This window comes from Suricata suricatta, chromosome 3 (genome assembly GCF_006229205.1).
Source record: "Suricata suricatta isolate VVHF042 chromosome 3, meerkat_22Aug2017_6uvM2_HiC, whole genome shotgun sequence".
NCBI lineage: Eukaryota > Metazoa > Chordata > Mammalia > Carnivora > Herpestidae > Suricata > Suricata suricatta.
In genome coordinates, this window is record NC_043702.1 from 36,894,978 (window position 1) to 36,914,323 (window position 19,346).

Consider the following 19,346-nt stretch of genomic DNA (forward strand, 5'->3'; position numbering starts at 1 on the left):
ACATTTTTAATTTTTTTAAAAAACCATCTTTACCTTCCTGATAGGAAATGGTATTCCTATCATTGAATTCATTGAATAACCCACTCTGGCCAAAACTTAAATTATGTACTTCTAGAAGCTGAACCTTTTCTGTAATGAAATTTTACTTATAAACTCTCTAGGCTAGTGATTTTCTAAGTTGTTCAATTAGCAGGACACCTGGAAGTCACAGTGCCCTTTATAGTATTGCTTTTTCATCCATATCTTGTCTGCCAGCATGTATATAGTAGTGGACACCAAGAATTCCAGCAAAATTCAGGGAATGAAATTACATATTTTTCTATGAATTGGGAACATACTGCTATTTTTCATCTTAAAGCAGCCATTTTTTAAACCTCACTGGAGTCCTTCACTGTTTTATAGAAATGTGTTTTGAGAACTATGGTTGTGGCTTCTTTTGGAGAAAAAGTTCCTTGTGTATTAGGTAGTTTTCTTCATTATGACAAAGTATTCAGCTCAGATATTTTTGGATTCTTTCCCTTGAAGGCTCCAATTCTTTGAGAGACTAGTATGTGTGGCCTCTTTCTCAATAGATCTCTAGGTAATGCTTTCCTCATTGTGTTTAGAACTTTGCTCTTTTGCCTTCTCTGTTGGAAGTGGGTTAGTATTTGTGTTTTTTCCTTAACCTTTCAGAAAGCTGCAGAACTACTAATAGATTCTCTCCTGAAACTGCAATAAAAGAGAGAAACCCCCCCAAAAAGGGAAACCTAGATTGTTGTATTTTACTACATTTTATGCCACATGATACTATAGTTAAGTTAGCATATTTATTAAAGTAAATCAGCTTTATAGCATTAACACTGAATTGGTCATGGAATGCAAACATTTTTCAGTTTTTCAACCTTGTTTTAATTGTGAGTCTTAACTATGGTCATTGTTTTTTAGTTTGTTTGAGAGAGTGCAACTAGGTACAGTAATAGAATCCCTTAAAATTGCAAGACCAGGTTGTATTTGGAATGACATTTGGTAGGCTTAGGGAAAAACCCCATTTCAGCCCATGAATAACAATAATATCACAGAGAGGTTTAATCCTTAAAAAATGTACATAAAGCTATTTTTTCAATTGAACTATAGTTAACACACTATATAAAACTAATGTAAATCTTGTTTTTGATTAAATCTTGAGATGAGAAAACTTTAATACTAGTGTGTAATAAGTTATAATTCTGGATAGATAAGTATTTTACAGACTCATTTTAAAGGACAAATGAAAAGTATTTGGTAACTAATATTGCTAAGAATCAAAATATGAAACTGAGTTCTATTTCCCAAACTCACTACATGTAATAGACTGGGCTAAATATTAGGCAATAAGAAGTTAGGATATGATTGCTACCTTTCTTTAGTCCCAAACATGTGGTACGAAGGAGTCAGAATTAGAGAATAATTTCTGATGGTTATCATAAAAGACCTAGCTCAGAGACGCTTGAGTGGCTCAGTCAGTTAAGCGTCCAACTTTGGCTCAAGTCATGCTCTTGCAGTCTGAGAGGTCAAGCCCTGTGTTGGGCTTTGTGCTGGCAACTCAGAGCCTGGAACTTGCTTCAGATTCTGTGTCTCCCTCTCTTTCTGCCCCTTCCCAACTCATGCTCTGTCTCTCTTTCAAAAATAAATAAACATTTAAAAATTTAAAAAAAAAGACATAGCTGAAAACTTATGAATGGATGGATTCCCTAGAGTGAGTTAGGATGGGAGAGTCCTGACTTAACTAAAATTTTTGGCAGAAAGGCCTATTTATTACTTATAATTGTTGCAAACAGATGTGACTGCTTTAAAAAAAGTGAGAGTTTTATATTATATTGAGTTTATTAAAGTACTGAGTTTGCATCAATGAAGATAAAATTTCAGTGTCCTCTACTGTTATGATATCCAAAGAACTATATTCTATTTTGTATATTGTATTATAAGGAGGACATTAACAAACTTGAGTTTATCCAGGGAAGGGAGTCAGAGAGTGGTAAAGGGTTTAAATAATTCTATGAAAAACACTTGATTTTCTTTTGAAATTGTTTAATCTGTAAAGAAATGTTTTATTGATCTTCAACTTCTTGAAGGGCCAACCCCTAAATTAATATGTCAAAGTAACAAGGAATCAGATATGGCAGAACATTCTCCTCATAAGAATTGTTAAAATTGGAATGTAACAAGAACAAGTTAGAAATATCCAAGCAAAAGGTGATTTCCTAAGGGATTGAAATGACTTGCTAGATGTGGGTCCTCACTGTCATTTCTTTTTCATCCTATCACTATGTCATTGAGAAAAATCACTTACCTCTCAGGGCCTTAGTGCTTAAACTACAGAATTGAATAGTGGTAGATTCTAAATGGATTTTATGCTCAGTAGTTTTTTTTTCTTTAAGGTAGAACTGGTGTAAAGTTGTAGATATTTATTGTGCTATGATATTTGAAACAGACAATAAAAAAATCCTATTTTCTGCTCTCATTTTCATTTCATGAAAGAAAGGATATTTAGACACAAGAAAGTAAGTAGGGCAGAGTAGAGGCAAGCAGTTTCCAAGGAAGTGCAGTTGGCAATTCATATTTTCTCTAATGACCAGTGAATTCTTTGTTGTGGGATTGACACTGGCCTGAGTTTGGAAACTAGTGTGTTGGAATCACTAGTCTTGAGGATCTCTTAAGTTGTCATCTGACTCGATACACCTTTGTATGTTTTATTCTTAACTGTTACTTGAGAGGCACTGTTGCATAATGGTTAACATCATGGGCTCTGGAGCCAGACTGCCTGACCCAGACTCTGAATAGTAGTGTGACCTTGGGCAAGTTCCTTAGTTTCTGTGTGCTTTGGTTTCTTTGTAAAAACACAGATATAATGGTTATTATCTCCTAGAGCTCTTATGATGCTTAAATGAGTTAATAAGGTAGTAAGTACTTAGAATAGTGCCTGACCCAGAGTAAGTAACCGTTGGCTCTTACCATTATTATTTGAAGCAAAGTTTTATTGAACTATCGCAGTGGATACAAAAAGATGCAGAATGTATCATTATTCTTACTAGATAACTCAAAATCCCAAGAAGAAATTGTCAGTTTTGAATCACCACTTTATAAGACACCCAGCAAAACGTTTTGAGGAGAATCCGGCAATAATTTCTGACTTAACAGGTTGGTGGTAATAACATTTTTTTATTTTAAATCAAGTTTCTATTATTATTTTTTGGTAAATTATTAGCAGACAAAGTCTTTGAAATTTTGATATTTCAGGTACTCTAATCCTACTATATCTTATTAATTTTTCTATGATAGTTTCTTATGAGGTTCCAAAGGAAGAGAAAAAGTAGAAAAACAATTTATAAGATGTTGCTCTTAAAAGTTTTGTCCTAAAAATAATATGATAAGGAGAAAAATTTAAAGATAGAGTTAAATGTCTCCATTCTGACAGTCACATAAAATAATTAATCTTAACTTAGGTTTTCATATCAGTCAATTTTTCAGTCTTCTTTTGCTGCATATCTTTTGCTGTTAATAAATTACCTGTCATACTCAGTTTGGAAAATGAAATAATTTATTTCCTATTTATTGATACTTTCTTAGAGGTAAAGACACCAGATAAATTTAAGATGCTTTCCTTGATGTGCATGCTAGTTGCTGATGAGCATATAGATAACATGTTACTGGATTTTTATTTTAAAATAGGCATTGTTCAGGAAATAACTTCTTTTTCAAATCCTACTGTAATTGAGAAGTATTTCAAAAAAAGTATATTTCATGAGCATTTAGTAAGAGAAATTGTTTACTATTTCAAAAACAAGGCAAACAAATTAGTTTACTTTACCTTAGGGACATCTATCTGGGTTCCAGTAAAAGTATCCAAATGGACCCATGTGGCTTACAATGTAAGTATACCATCAGTGGATTTTTTTTTACTTTTTTCAAAAATATTTTAGTATTTATCTTTAAAAGTTAGACTCTTTTAAAAAGATAACTACATATTTCCTCACATTAAAACAATTTAATGAAAATTCCTTAATAATATCTAGTTAGTGTTCAGTTATCCACTTTTATCATAATTGTCAAATATTTTTGTTTCTCACTTTGTTTAAATGAAGGTACAAATAATATCCTCATATTGTCATTTGTTGATATGTCTCTTATTCCTCTTTTAATCTCCCATACTTCTACCCCTTTTCTTTCCTTGCAGCTTATTTGTTGAAAAAAAAACAAGTCATTTGTCCTATAGAGTTTTACACAGTCTTTTTTTGCTGATTGCATTCCCTTAGTGTCATTTATATATTCCTTTGTCTATTCTTTTTCTGTGACTTTGTTTATGGATCAGATTCAGTTGCTTGATCAGATTCAGCTTTTGTTTTGGCTGGACTCTTTTTTTGTGATGTTAGCAGCTATTGATGAAGAATGCCCAGAGTCATTAATTCATTTATGGGAATACAAAAATGGTGACACTCTAATTTGATTATTTTTTCTTTATTAAGTGGAGCACTGTATTGGGAAATTTCTCATCTAAATTTATCAGAAGGGAAACATATCACAAATGGAAAAAATTATAATTGCTTGGAACTTTGGCTCTTCGATTTCCTGGTTTTCAGAATAGCAAGTTGGCTCAGAAAGCTCCTCCATCAGTGATCATAAATGGTTTTGGGGGTTTTTCTTCTAGTATTATTATACTAGTATTATTATGAACTCACACTTTAAACATGTTTATATTTCCATCTAAACTATTAAAATTGTTTTATCATTGACCAGTGGAAGGCATTTCAAGTTAGGCTTCTGAATCTTTTTGATCAAGCTACTCTTTAGTTGTCTTTGATAGTTTCTTCCCTATCTAGTATGAGAAAATATTTGAGTTCATTTGCACATTTCCTGCCCCGGCCTTTGAATTGTTTTTTTCTCTAAGGAACTCTCAATATTATTTGGTGTCTAAAAACCATAATTTGGGCATCAGAGATGTTTATGACTTGCAGGTTAGCATTTGTAGGCCTTTTCAATGGACAGACTTAAGAAATGTATTTTATCCTGATCATAAGGCCAAAATCCCAACCCAAACAAACAAAAAAAATTAATTTATACTGATACTTCCAGGACAAATTCAGGACTACAGGGTACTTGAAACCCCTATCTTACATCTGTCTTACATCTTCCCACTCCTAGAATATTGGTTCTTAACAGCACCAAGAATGATAAAACTATAATTACTTATTCCTTTATCTGGATATTTGAATGATGAGTTTATCTATTCTCTTAATAGTTTTATTATGTTTCCCTTTTTTTTTTTAGGAATCTGATAAGACATATTTTACATTTCCTCTTGCAAATCATAGAAAAATCTACACTCATGTATATTGTCAGAGCACTATGCTGGTAAGATAATTGGTACATTTTATATAAATTTAAAAGTTTAGGTTTTTAAAGATTTGACTAATATCTAATAGATCTCGTTAGCTATGAGCTATTAATTAAATCTGATAAGTTGAAAAATATTTGTCTGGAACAGAGCTTTGAATATTTTTTATTCAAAAATATTAATCCATGCTCCTTTGATAATTTACTATGAATTTATACTCTTGACTCTAGTCTTTCCCCCTTTTTTCTGACTTACTTTCACTGTACTTAGGATGAAGTAATTCAGTTTAAATCTCCTTTAATTCTAAAATTCTATTAGTATTTTAAAGAAAGTTATATTTAAGCAAAACTGTTCTATATGAAGTAAACATTGTTTTTCCATTGGCTACCATACTAAAATTACAGGTTTTTTTATACTAAACATTTTCTAAAATACTAACTTTTTGTTACAGTGTTACTGAGACCTAGAGTTAACAAAGTGATTATTTTACTTATTTCTTTTTAATGAGTACTTAATAATTTAGGCATTGTAAAAAAATGTGTTAGATGCTATAGCATGCCTTTGTTATATTAGGAATATTTAAGTAATAATTTAATAATTTATCAACTTTTCTTACTTTCAGAAACTTGTTTCCCAGTTTGAGTTCTTTTCCCTCTTTTTTGAGAAAAAGTTTTTTTTTGCATTTCCCAGGATCACTTTATCTGTGCATAATTTATTTCCTTTTCTCCCTTTTGTTGGATTATTTGTATTCTTTAGAACTAGAATCTCATATGTCACTGTGTTGGTAAATTGTATGATCTTTGGAAAGATTGTCATTGTATTATCTTCGGAAAGATTGTAAAATCTTTGGAAAAGTATAAGCAAGCATTGTGGGCTAGGTGCTAATGGAAACTAATTTTAGTGGTATGACCAGAGTTTTGCATCTCTCACAGAAACTAGCATCTCTTAGCCTAAAATCTGTTTGGGCAGTTTGTCTTGGGAGAATCTTGGCCTTAGACTGTTGTCTTAATGTATCCAAACTAAATACTAAATTCCAAATCACAGTGTTAGTATTATATTGAGAAAAATCCTTGCCAAAGTTCAAATTATCCATTTGGTTTATTGGAGAATCCCTTTTCTGTAATTAAGCTTCATGGGTATTAATTAGCATAAAGTCATGTAGTAAATTTTAAAAATCTTTTCAATTTGTATTGTAGAAGTTTTCAATCATGTAGAAGTAGAATATGATAATGAAATCTCACATAATCATCACACAGCTTTAACAACATTGCCATTATTTATCCTTTCCTCATTTTTTTTGACCGAAGCATTTTTAAAGCAAATTCTAGGCATTTTATTTATTTCTTCCTTAAATACTTTAATACGTTTTTCTAACAGATAAGAATTGTGCATGTTACTATAATACCATTATTTCATCCAATAAAATTAATTACTAATGTCTAATGTCATGTGATATCCAGTCCATGTTCAATTTTCCTTTTGTTCAGTTAATTCTAAGTTGGTTTATTTGAATCAGAATCTAAAAAGTACACATATCGCATTTGATTCATGGATTCTGTCTCTTTTATAACGGCCACTACCCCCACTTCTGCCATTTCTTCATTTAAAAAAATAGGTTATATGTTCTACAGAATTCCCATATTCTGCGTTTCGCTGACTGTATTTTTGTTTTCAGTTTATTTATTTTGAGAGAGCCAAGTGAGGGTGAGGTGGGGAGAGAGAGAGAGAGAGCCTCCTGCCCCTCCCCCGCAACACAAGGGCTCAATCTCAGGAACCATGAGATCATGACCTGATCTGAAATCAAGAATCTGACGCTCAGCCAACTGGCCACCCAGGCTCCCCTAGCTGACTGTATTCTTGTGGGATCATTTAAAAAATATTTATTCTTTTTGTTTTTTGTTTTTTATAGTTTATTATCAAGTTGGTTTCCATATAACACCCAGTGCTCTTCCCCACAAGTCCCCTCTTCCATGACTATCACCCCCTTTCTGTTTCCCCCTCCCCCTTCAGCCCTTAGTTTGTTTTCAGTATTCAAGAGTCTCTCATTATTTGCCTCCCTCCCTCTCCTAAACTCTTTCCCCCCTCTTCTTCTTCCCATGGTCCTTCGTTAAGTTTTTCCTGTTAGACCTGTGAATGAAAACATATGGTATCTGTCCTTCTCTGCCTGACTTATTTCGCTTAGCATGACACCCTAGAGGTTCATCCACTTTGCTACAAATGGCCACATTTCATTCTTTCTCATTGCCAATGTAGTATTCCATTATATGGATAAACCACATCTTCTTGATCCATTCATCAGGTGATGGACATTTAGGCTCTTTCCATGATTTGGCTATTGTAGAAAGTGCCGCTGTGAACATTGGGGTGCCTGTGCTCCTATGCATCAGCACTTCTGTATCCCGTGGGTAAATCCCCAGCAGTGCTATTGCTGGGTCATAGGGGAGTTCTAATGATAGTTTTTTGAGGAACCTCCACACTGCTTTCCAGAGCAGCTGTACCAGTTAACATTCCCACCAACAGTGTAGGAGGGTGCCCATTTCTCCACATCCTCGTCAGCATCTATAGTCTCTTTATTTGTTCATTTTAGCCACTCTGACCGGTGTGAGGTGGTATCTCAGTGTGGTTTTGATTTGTATTTCCCTGACGGGATGAGTGACACTGAGCATCGTTTCATATGTCTGTTGGCCATCTGGATATCCTCTTTGGAGAAGTGTCTATTCAGGTCTTCTGCCCATTTTTTCTCTGGATTATTCATTTTTTGGGTGTGGAGTTTGGTGAGTTCCTTGTAGATTTTGGATACTAGCTCTTTATCCGATATGTCATTTGCCACTATCTTTTCCCATTCTGTCGGTTGCCTATTAGTTTTCTTGATTGTTTCCTTTGCAGTGCAGAAGCTTTTTATCCTGATGAGATCCCAATAGTTAAATTTTGCTCTTGATTCCCTTGCCTTTGGGGATGTGTCAAGAAGGAAATTGCTGTGGTTGAGGTCAAGGAGGCTGTTTCCTGCTTTCTCCACTAGGGTTTTGATGGTTTCCTGTCTCACATTCAGGTCCTTCAATATTTGTTTATTTTAGAGAAAGAGAGAGAGAGAGAGAAAGAGAGAGCACACATGAGCATAAGTGTGGTAGAGAGAGGGAGACAGAGGATCCAAAGCAGGCTCTGCATGGAGGGTTTAAACTCACGAACTCAGATCATTACCTGAGCCGAAGTCAGACGCTTGATCAACTGAGCCACCTAGGTGCCCCTCTTGTGGTATCATTTCACATGTATTTCTATCCCTTATGTTTTCTATAAATTAGATTAAGAATCTTGATTAATTTTTAATTAATTATCTTTTTTTGTGGCAAATATGTTCTATAAGTAGAACTCTGTACTTATCCGAAGATCTATAATATTTGGTTGTCCCACTTTAGTGACCTAAAGACTTATCAGTGGAGTCAGATGGTATCAGCATAAGTCTTTTATAAAGTCCTTAATCAATTTTTCACCTAACAGTTTAGCAGCTATTGAGAGTATTGTTTTTTGTTTTGTTTTGTTTTACTGTAGATAGATTTCTTTTTAGAGCTATAAATTTTATCATCAAGTAGCATTTTTCTTTCTGTATACCTTGGGAATTAGTTGGCATTTCTTGAGTGACTTTTTCTAAGATTTTTATATAATTTTTATAATTAATTGAGTTAGGGATGCTTACTAGGTGACCTGAAATTGTTCTTTTGACACCTTATAAATTATAAATCATGATGTTTTAGGGTGGGCTTGAATAATACTTTTTCAGTTTGTTAATAAGTCAGAATTCACTATACACTAAAGTATAAATAGTGTTGAATATTGGCAACTTTCATATAAGGGTTATCTTAGGGTAGGCCCCCTGCAAAAACCCATTACAAAAGTGGGTTGGATCCTTAGAGCTCTCTAGAATTTCCTTGTCTAAGCTACGCAGATTTTCTTTTCTTTTTTTTGCCTTTTTAATGTTACATTTTTCTGGGAAACAGGTAGCTGATAAAGAAGTTCACATAAGTATTTTGCCAGCTGTGAAGAGCAGACAGATACCACATTGTTTTTTTGTTCCCTTTTCGCTTTCTTTTCTGTATTCTTGGGAAATGTCTTGAAATTGTATTTACGCTCCATAAGGGCAGAGACTGTGTCTGCCTCATTCATCATTTTCCTTGAAAGCTTAGCATATATATTCCATTCTAGACTGGACTTTATAAATATTGGTTGAATGAAGGGATTCATTTCTTTCTTATTGTCCTCTTTGTTTACTAAGGCAAATTTTATATAGCTATCTGAGCAGTGTTTTTAATCCTCTTATACCTTGCTGTAGGATTTCAGTAGTTGGATCATCACATTTTGGAACATTGCTCTTACTACTTCCTTTGGTCTTTGATCATACTGCTGATAAACTACTGACGATAAATATATAATATTGTTAAAGTATCACTGTCATCTCTGCAGCATTCCCCTGCTACCCTGAGAAAGTGATAACGAGCTTTTGTCTTGAGCCCTTCCAGTTGTACTTCAACCCAAACACATTCTCAATCATATAGAAGTTTTGCTGAATAAATGAGTACTGAATGATAAACTAACAAACTATACTTAGAGTAATTGCTATTTTTAATTACTTGGCTCTGGATTATTTTTCCTGTTTTTATAAAAGTACACCTCTAGGTGTCATTCTTCTATTTTTACTTAAAATATAGGTTACTTACTGTGTAACTACCTAATTAAAGTAGGGGCATCGGGGAACTCGAAAACTGTTGGTTCAAAAATTAGAATTACTTAGGCAATATGTTGTGCAGAGGTCACTCTCTTACTGCTGTTCTAGGTTACTTGATTACCTATCTATGTTGACATCAGACTTCTCTGCCTACCCTTGACCTATATGATTTTGAAAATGCTTGGAAATGTTTCTAAACCACAAGTTGCTATTTTAGGTTTCCATTGTGCCTACTAACCCTATAAATATAACAGTAAAATGTTAAAGCTGCCTATTTTATGTAATTATTTTCTGTACTTTGTGTTATTTTCAACAGGATACAAATAGTTGGATATTTGGCTGCATAAATAGCACTTCTACGTGGTAAGTCTTGAACGTAAGGGTCTTGATTGTTCATTTTTCTCAGTATAAATGACACAAATCACACCACACTTTTTAAAATAGCTTCATACATTGTTAAAATCATTTTGCTGCTATACTAAGTTATAGTATTGATTTTAAAATGGAAAATAAATGGAATTAACATCAATAATATTTGCAGACATTGAAATAGTTGCTAGGAAAAATTTTTTTTGTACCCAAAAGGGCTGCATAGATAAGAGTATATTGGATTAGATCTACTGGACATAGCTTCATTAGAACTTTCACTGGTAGGTCTGTAGCTGGTTTATTTTTCCTCTGAAGTTTATTTATAACATATAGCATTTTAATATATTTCTCCTTTAATTATATTTTCATATTCATTTCAAAGCCGGCAAGGAATTGATTTATCATGGAAAGCTGAACTGCTGCCAACAATTAAGGTAAATTATGGCTTTAGAATTTTAATATCCAGTGAAAAAATACTAAAAAGACTTGAGACTATAGGCATTTTAGAGTATGGTCTTTTATAAATTCATTTAGGTATTAAGTAAACTTGAGATTTGCTAACATATGTTTTAGAAATATTTCTCTGGTAACATATTTAATGGAGAATAACATGAATTTTTTTTTAACTTTCAGAGGTAAAAACTATAAGTTAACACTTTTCTAAATAAAATTAAATCTAGGGACGCTGGGGTGGCTCAGTTGGTTAAGTGTCTGACTTCAGCTCAGTTCATGATCTCGTGACTTGTGGGATTGAGCCCCACATCTGACTCTATGCTGATGTGCCTTGGAGCTCAGAGCCTTGGAACCTGCTTTGTATTCTGTCTCTGCTCCTCCCCACTCACACTCTGTCTCTCTCTCTCTCTCAAAAATAAATAATAAAATAATTTTAAAAATAAATTATTTCTGTATATTATTGCATCATACCAAGAGCTAGGTAAATTTTTAAAATTGAATTTGAGAGCATGTTTGGAATGGTCTATCTTAAAATAGAAACTGAGTAATAGTTTGAGTTTTGGAGAGGAACTACAGTAGGGAAGTGAGCATCTCAAAGAGGTGTAAAGTAATTTTCCAAATCAACTTCATCATCACTGTGTGGTCAAGCACTTGGATAACTCTACTTCATCTGGTATTCTGTGGGATATATTTAATTGTTAGTGATTTCCTTAGGTAACTCTGGTAGGTCAGCAAGTCTTTTTACAAAATGTTAATATTCTTGGGAAAATAATTCTAAAATTTGATGAACATCTCCATTCTAATTTCCAAATTGTATTTATTATAACCCATAATCTTATATCAGGATTGATAATTTTAGTCTTCAAGTAAATCTATACTTTAAAAATGTATTTTTATGGGTGGCCTGGTGGCTCAGTCTATTAAGCTTCTGACTTTGGCTCAGGTCATGATCTTACAGTTCTTGAGTTCGAGCCTGTGTTGGGCCCTGAGCTGCCAGCTCAGAGCCTTGAGCCTACTTCGGATTCTGTGTTTCCCTCTCTCTCTGCCCCTCCCCTCCTTGAACTCTGTCTCTCTCTGTCCAAAATAAATAAACATAAAAGAAAACTTTTTAATTTTTTTAATGTTTTTTATTTATCTTTGAGAGACGGAGACAGCGCGAGCAGGGGAGGGTCAGAGAGAGGGAGACACAGAATCCAAAGCAGGCTCCAGGCTCTGAGCCAACTGTTAGCACAGAGCCCGACACGGGGCCTGAACCCATGGACCATGAGATCATGTCCTGTGGTGCTTAACCGACTGAGCTACCCAGGTGCCCTAAGAAAAAAATTTTTTTAAGGTGTACTTCACTTAGACTTGAAAGTGAAGCCATTTGGGGCACCTGAGTGGCTCATTTGGTTAGGCTTCTTACTCTTGATTTTGGCTCATGTTCCTGTCTCATGGTTCTTGAGTTCAAGCCTGACAATGGGCCCTGGGCTGATGGCGTGGAGCCTGCTTGGAATTCCCTCTCTGCCCCTCCTCTGTGCACACTCTCTCTTGCTCTCACTCTCTCTCTCAAAATAAATAAATAAACTTAAAATAAAGAAATTTTAAAAAAGAAAGTGAAGCCATCTGGTTGGTCCCAGTCATCTCCTACTCCAGTTTAGTTATTTGTGTTCATGATTGTTTATATTTATATGTATAAATAATCAACTTTACTGACAGAGAGGAATGACAGAATGAATAATTGCAAGTTACTTCACACTTGACTTTGGAATGGTTGCAATGATTTTTCCTGTCACCTTGGTCATCCTTACTTTGTGCATATTCAGTCCTGTGACTTTGTATTTAAGAGACAAATATTATAGGAAAGTGATTAGATTCATATGAACATTTTTAATGTCTCTCACTGATTATAGCGTAATCTAGGCAGAAGCAAAACAGAAGTATTAGGACATACCTATTGATAATCATTCATAAATCTTTCCTTGAATTTCCAATTTGGATATCCTACCAAATTTAAGAGTTAGGAGGAAGTAAATAATTAAAATCTGATAGAGGAGCACCTGGTTGACTGAGTTAGTTAAGTGTCTGACTCTTGGTTTTTGGTTCAGGTCATGATCTCACAGTTTGTAACTTGAAGCCCACTGTCACTGCAGAGCCTGCTTGGAATTCTCTCTCTCTCTCTCTCTCTCTCTCTCTCTCTCTCTCTCTCTCTCTCTCTCTCTCTCTCTCTCTCTCTCCCTCTCTGCCCCTGCCCCACTCATGCTCTCTCTCTAAATTAAAAAAAAAAAAAAACCTGATAGGATGTTACTTTGCTCCTATTTTTAAAAAGTTACTTCTTAAATAATAAAATCCTTACATATATGTTTGATCTCAAAGATTAAACAATGTATTCATCTAGTTCTAGACCCCTACATGGTTTCTTCTAAATGTAAGAAGTAGCTGGCTGAACAGTAGGGTAACAAGCTGGCCCAGCTGGTTTTTAGAGTGAAAGCTGAGAGAGGTTGTCAGCATTAAAAGCCTACTGAATTATTGAGTGAGGAGGAATGGAAGGAGGGAAGTTTAGAAAACAAGGATTATAGTATTCTATAATCTTAGGTGTTCTCACCTGAAGAGGATTATAATTATTAAACAAATGTTTCCATTTTTATGAGAATCAGTGTGTTAGCCATTTGAAAAAGAACACAAAATTATTTTGCCATCAAGTTGAAAAGATTAATAAGATTTTGAGAATTTTATTCATATTTATATCATCTCAACAAAAGCAATGTCAGATGAGAATCCTACCACTTTTAGCATTGCTGCTGGCTGAGCTGTAAATAGAGTACAGCAAAGCATTTGTAAATTCAGTTTTTAAATACCAATCACATGGAATTTTTCTATCATGGGTACAATGAAGAAGTTTCTTAAAAACACACAACACAGCAGGCCAAGAAGTTGGTAAACCAAAATGGATTTATTGTTGAAAACAAACACAAAAATTAACTTTCTAAAGGTACCTACCTAACTTATATGAGAAAACTATCCTGTCACCATTTTGCCTTAATCATACTTTAGCACCATAGCTTTGCTCTGCAAACAGCAGCAGGACTTAGAGGGTTTCTGACATCAAAGCGTGGAGCCCAGTGTAGGACTTGAACTCATGACCTTGAGATCAAGCCCTGAGCTGAAAACAAGAGTTGGACACCTAACTGACTAAGCTGCCTAGCCTCCCCAAAGCCTGGTGTTTGATTTCCAGTGTGTATTGTCTCAGCATTAAGGGCACTTTACCCTAAAAACACTGAAAAATTTCCAAATTTCCTATTAATCTTATTTGTCATTGTAACAATTTCATGAATATTATACTGTTCATTCCTACTAACATTATAACTATATGAGAATTTTAGAAGGAAAATTTTTGGCACTATTATCTTTTTAGAGTATTCTGATCCTAAAAATAATTCTTGAGAAAAAATTCTTGCACATAAATAACAAAAGCTATTTGTGTGGATAACTACACAAAGTAACTACGGTTCTTTCTAACCAGTCTTTCATAATTAATCTACCTTTTGTCTGGGTAGTCTCAGTTGCCTGTCACTATGATTTTTGAGGCCTTTTTAAGGCCTTTTAATTTACAATAGAATGTATTAAGTCTGTTGTTGAGCCTGCCAAGTGAAGCCTAGGAGTTTAATCAGCATTCAGAGGTGAATCTGGTCAGGTTGTTAGAGGGCCACTTGTTAACAGTTCTGTAGATTCAACACCTTTGTTGAACTTGCCCATGCATGTGCTTCTGAAAAACACTCCACAAAGTTAACTGCAGAAATTCTTAATGCATACAAATTGTTACCGCATATAACTACTTGCATCCCCACACCTATTTCCAGAAAAAAAAGAAACTGGATTTAAAAATTGTATTTGGGGATGCCTGGGTGGCTCAGCTGATCAAGCGCCTGACTCTTGATTTTAGCTCATGATCTTGTGGTTCATAGTATTGAGCTCCACATCAGGTTCTGCACTGACAGTGTGGAACCTGCTTGGGATTCTCTCTCTCCTTTTCTCTCTGTTCCTCCCTTACTCATGCGCTCTCTCAAAAAAAAATAAACTTAAAAAAAAAAACTATTCATTCCTCAAAATACAAGCTATAGGATCTGGTCTTAATTTTGAAAGTAGATGTTCATTTAATAAGGTGCATTACTAGTCTTGTAGTGTCTTCATGGCATTTGCTGAATAACTTCCAGGAGATGATGTTTATATACATCATTAGATGGCAACTCTTTATTGCGTGGCGTAGATCAGAATCATTTGAGGTTAAGTTGCAACTCTTCCATTATTTTTAGTATCCATTTATTCATTCATCATGTAGAAATCATATTGTAATGTTATAAAAAAACAAATGGACAAGTTATAAAAGATAGTCTGGAAATAATTATGTAAAATAATTTAGTATTAAGTGTCACTTGTTTATACATGAAGGGATATAGTTCAGGGAATATTTTTGGTAGTCCATATTTACAAAATTATTAGGAATTTGACTTCAGCAGGATTATTGACCTGAAAATGTAAACATGGGAATTTTATGAAGTCCTGAATGTAAAGTTTGAAATCAGTTTCTTTAATAACCAAATAATAAAAAATAAGTGTTTGTAATTTATCTTTTAATGTGCTTTAAGTTCTGCGTATCCTCAGAAATAATCAGCTTTTTATATTTGTGGGTTTTTTTTTTCAGTCTCTGACATTAAGACTTCAAGACTATCCTTCTTTGTCTCATCTTGTTGTTTATGTACCATCTACTTATGGAAGTAAGGTAACAAATGGATTAAGGTTATTTTTCAAAATGTTTTATGGATATTATATGGTTATGTAAATGTAACTAAATATTTAAGTTATTTTTTGATGACTCCTTTGGTATAATACTTATCTAAAACATTGGCTAGTTCAGTGATCTACCTAAGAATGTTAAATCATTAGGATCATCTATTCTAACTTGAACTAAGCAGAATAAACCCGTCTCTATGTTTAAAGTGGGAACTTAATTTATGTTTTAATCTTTCAAAATCTATTCATTATTAGTCCTATTATGTCAGGACTCTACCAGGGGTTTTAGGAGGCACACAAATGAATCTTATTCTCAAAGGGCTACATACTATTGGGGAGGGGAGAGAAACATTTGGAAGCAGAGGGAAGAGTGAGGTACCCAAAAATATAATACAAATAATATAGCAAATAAATAAGTATAAAAAGAGGTGATATCTCTGAATGATGGGATGAAGAAAGAGTTTATTATGAGATGATATTTAAAACTGCCTTGGAGTGCCTGGGTGGCTCAGTCAGTTGACCATCTGACTCTTGATTTTGGCTCAGGTCGTGGGATTGAGCACTGCCTCAGTCTCTGGGCTGAGCATGGAGCCTGCTTTGGATTCTCTTTCTCTCTCTCTCCCTCTGTACCTCTCCCCTGCGTACTTGCTCACTGTCTCTCTCTCCCCCTCAAATAAATAAAAATTTAAAAAAGTTTTAAGAATAATAAATACAATTGTCTTAAAGGATAGTTAAGATTTTTATGGATAGAATGAACATTATAGACCTGTGCTATTCAATATGGGAGTTATGAGCACATGTGTCTATTTAATTTAAAGCTATTAAAACAAAATAAAATATTAATTTTCTTGGTTGTACTAACCACATTCCAGGTGCTCAATAGTAACATCTTTGCAGAAAATTATAATGAACCGCACTGCTGGGACAAAGAAATAGATGCAAATATGGGAGTGTGAAAGTGTAGGATATGTTTGGGAAACAGTGAATAAGTAAATAGTAATTTTTTTAAATGGCCACCATGGGTAGAATAGTGATGGAAGAAGAGTCTAGGAAAGTAGTCCATGGACATATTATGGACGACTTTGATTCAAAGATTCAGAACTTTATAGAATTCAGGAGTTACTAGACAGCTGGAAGATTTTCAGAAATGGAATCAGAACCATTTTGGAAGATGAATCTACTTCTGGTGTGCATGGATTATAAACAGACAAGCTACTTCCTAAGGGGTTATGAAGGCTTGAAAAATGGAAGTGGATATAGAAATATTCCCACTTGGTGGAGATGATTTTTGAGAGGAGTTGGGGGAGGGGGAAGCAAGAAAATTTAGGTAAAATATACTTAATGTGTTACACAATAAACTTATCCTTCAATATCTAGCTTAACTGTCTCCTATTTTTTAAAAAAATGTCTCCTGTTTTGCATTTCATTACTCCTTTAGGCACCCTCTTACTTCCATTACACTTGAGGGGCCTATTACACTGCATTATAATTTATGTCTTTATTCCCATCACCATATTGTAAATTCTTTGAGAGTAAGACCAGACAGATTTTATTCTACTTTGCATTGTCAACTTTTAGCAATCACTACCATATAAATGCTCAAAAAATGTTTTTTGAATGAGAAAGTTGTTGAACTTTGAGGCCAAAATCATTAGGAAAATTTTAAAGATAAAGGAAAAGGGATTTGTTGGAGATCAACTCAAAGACTGAATCTCAGAAGTACCTTATAATTGATTGTTTTGTTTCGCTTAGCTCAAGTGAGAGATAATTCAACATCCTCAATTCTAAAAGCTCTCTTTAGGGGGTTTTCTTCAGGTAAGTTGGTTTTGAATGAATTAAACATCTTTTCTAAACTTGGAAAGGCCCTCTCTGATTATTCCAAGAAATGAATGAGCCTTTCACAAATAGGGCCTTAGCAGCCTAATGAATATTTAATGTATCTCTTATAACCCATTATTAGAAGGATACATGTATTTAAATAGTTTGAATTTATTTTTCAATCAACTGAAAATATAATTTTCAAAATACAAATATGGAATTACTTTTTTTATGACAGAAAATAGATAATTAAGTTCATTAATTAGAAAGAGACCCTTGAATTATTTTCTTGGGAATGGGTTTATTCCATAAAGGGCATAGCCAAATTTTTAAAACAGTAATAAAAATTGTATTATTTTAAATACCTCTACAAAGCGATTTAAAATTCTCTGTTGGGGTACCTGAGTGTCTCAGTTGGTTGATTGTCAGATTCTTGATTTCGGCTCAGGTCATAAATCTTACAGTTAGTAATCAAGCCCCACATCAAGCTCTGCACTGTCAGCTCAGAACCTGTTTGGGATTCTCTCTCTCCATTTCTCTGCTCCTTCCTCACTTGACGCATTCTCTCTCTCGCTCTTTCTCTCTCTCTCTCAAAATAAATAAATAAACTTAAAAAAAATATAGTTAAAATGATTTTCTGAGGCAATGTCTCACCAAAAATGCTTTGTAAAAATAAAATGAATAATCCTATGCAGTAAATGATTGCTCTGCCCTTGTAACAGTGGTTTTCTATTAAGGAAAATGTCTGATGGTATTCTTGGACACGTAAGTACAGAAGTGGGGAATAAAGCAAAGCCCCTTCACAAGGGTTTCCTTTTATTCTCTTGTGTGTACTGTAGTCAAATAGCATTTTTCCAGATCTGTTTTTTCACTTTCAGAAACAAAATCCACCCAAGAGGCAAACAAAATAATAATCCATTGGGCTTCAGGCACAATCCAAGATGTACTTATAGGAAAAGCCTAGGATAGACCTCACTGGCTTTCTATTTCCTATCAACAGCAAACTACTTTCCAGCTACAATTAGGCATCAGATTAATTTCTTCTTTGGCTCTTATAGATCAAAGAAATTTGGTTTCCCATTGGAAATTATTTTAATGATAACATTCTTATTGCAGAGCAAAGTTCCTTTATGCTGTTGTAGAAATGCTATTACAAAAGAAATGTCATTACAAAATTTTGTAATCATGCAGATGTCACATTTTAGTTTTACTTTTTTTGAGATAGCATTTTTTTTTTTTTTTTAATTTAAGGGCTCCTCTGTGGCTCAGTTGGTTGAGTGTTGACTCTTGATTTTGTCTCGGGTCATGATCTCATACATGGTTCATGAGTTCAAACCCCACATTGGTGTTTGTGCTAATGACACACGGGGCCTCAAGTTTTTAAACTTAAAAAAAAGTTATTTATTTTGAGAGAGAGAGCTTGCACAAAGAGGGGAGGGGCAGAGAGAGAGAGAAGGACAGAGAGAATCCCAAGCAGGCACCATGCTATCAGTGCACAGGCCTACATGGGGCTCCATCCCATGAACCGAACCATGAGATCATACCAGAGTTGAAGTCAAAAGCTAGACACTTAACTAACTGAGCCACCCAGGCGCCCCAAGATAGCATTTCTTTTTTTTTGGCTTTTTACATATTAAACCTTTTTTCCCATTTATTCTAATCACTGTTTAACCTTAAAGGATCATGCAAATGAAATTAGCCATTGGTAGATATGAATGGCAGTATGTCTGGCTCCAAGACTTTTATAGTCTAATTAGAGTTTTATAGATACATAATAAATATGGAATTTTTAAAAAAGTAAATGTAACAAAATCATTTCTTTTTGACTCTGCAAGTATTCAGAGATTTTTATTTACATCTCTAATTTTG

The 19,346-nt window shown here is 34.1% G+C and overlaps 1 protein-coding gene across 1 annotated transcript in view; it reads left to right on the forward strand.

Moving 5' to 3' along the window:
* PGAP1 (post-GPI attachment to proteins 1) overlaps nucleotides 1-19,346 on the forward strand; it is a 79,053-nt gene that overhangs the window by 39,347 nt on the left and 20,360 nt on the right. Inside the window, exons 8-13 of the mRNA XM_029934171.1 lie at nucleotides 3,051-3,156; nucleotides 3,832-3,887; nucleotides 5,284-5,367; nucleotides 10,384-10,430; nucleotides 10,819-10,870; nucleotides 15,571-15,648. Of these exons, the coding sequence (XP_029790031.1) occupies nucleotides 3,051-3,156; nucleotides 3,832-3,887; nucleotides 5,284-5,367; nucleotides 10,384-10,430; nucleotides 10,819-10,870; nucleotides 15,571-15,648 (423 nt within the window). The remainder of the gene's footprint in view (nucleotides 1-3,050; nucleotides 3,157-3,831; nucleotides 3,888-5,283; nucleotides 5,368-10,383; nucleotides 10,431-10,818; nucleotides 10,871-15,570; nucleotides 15,649-19,346) is intronic.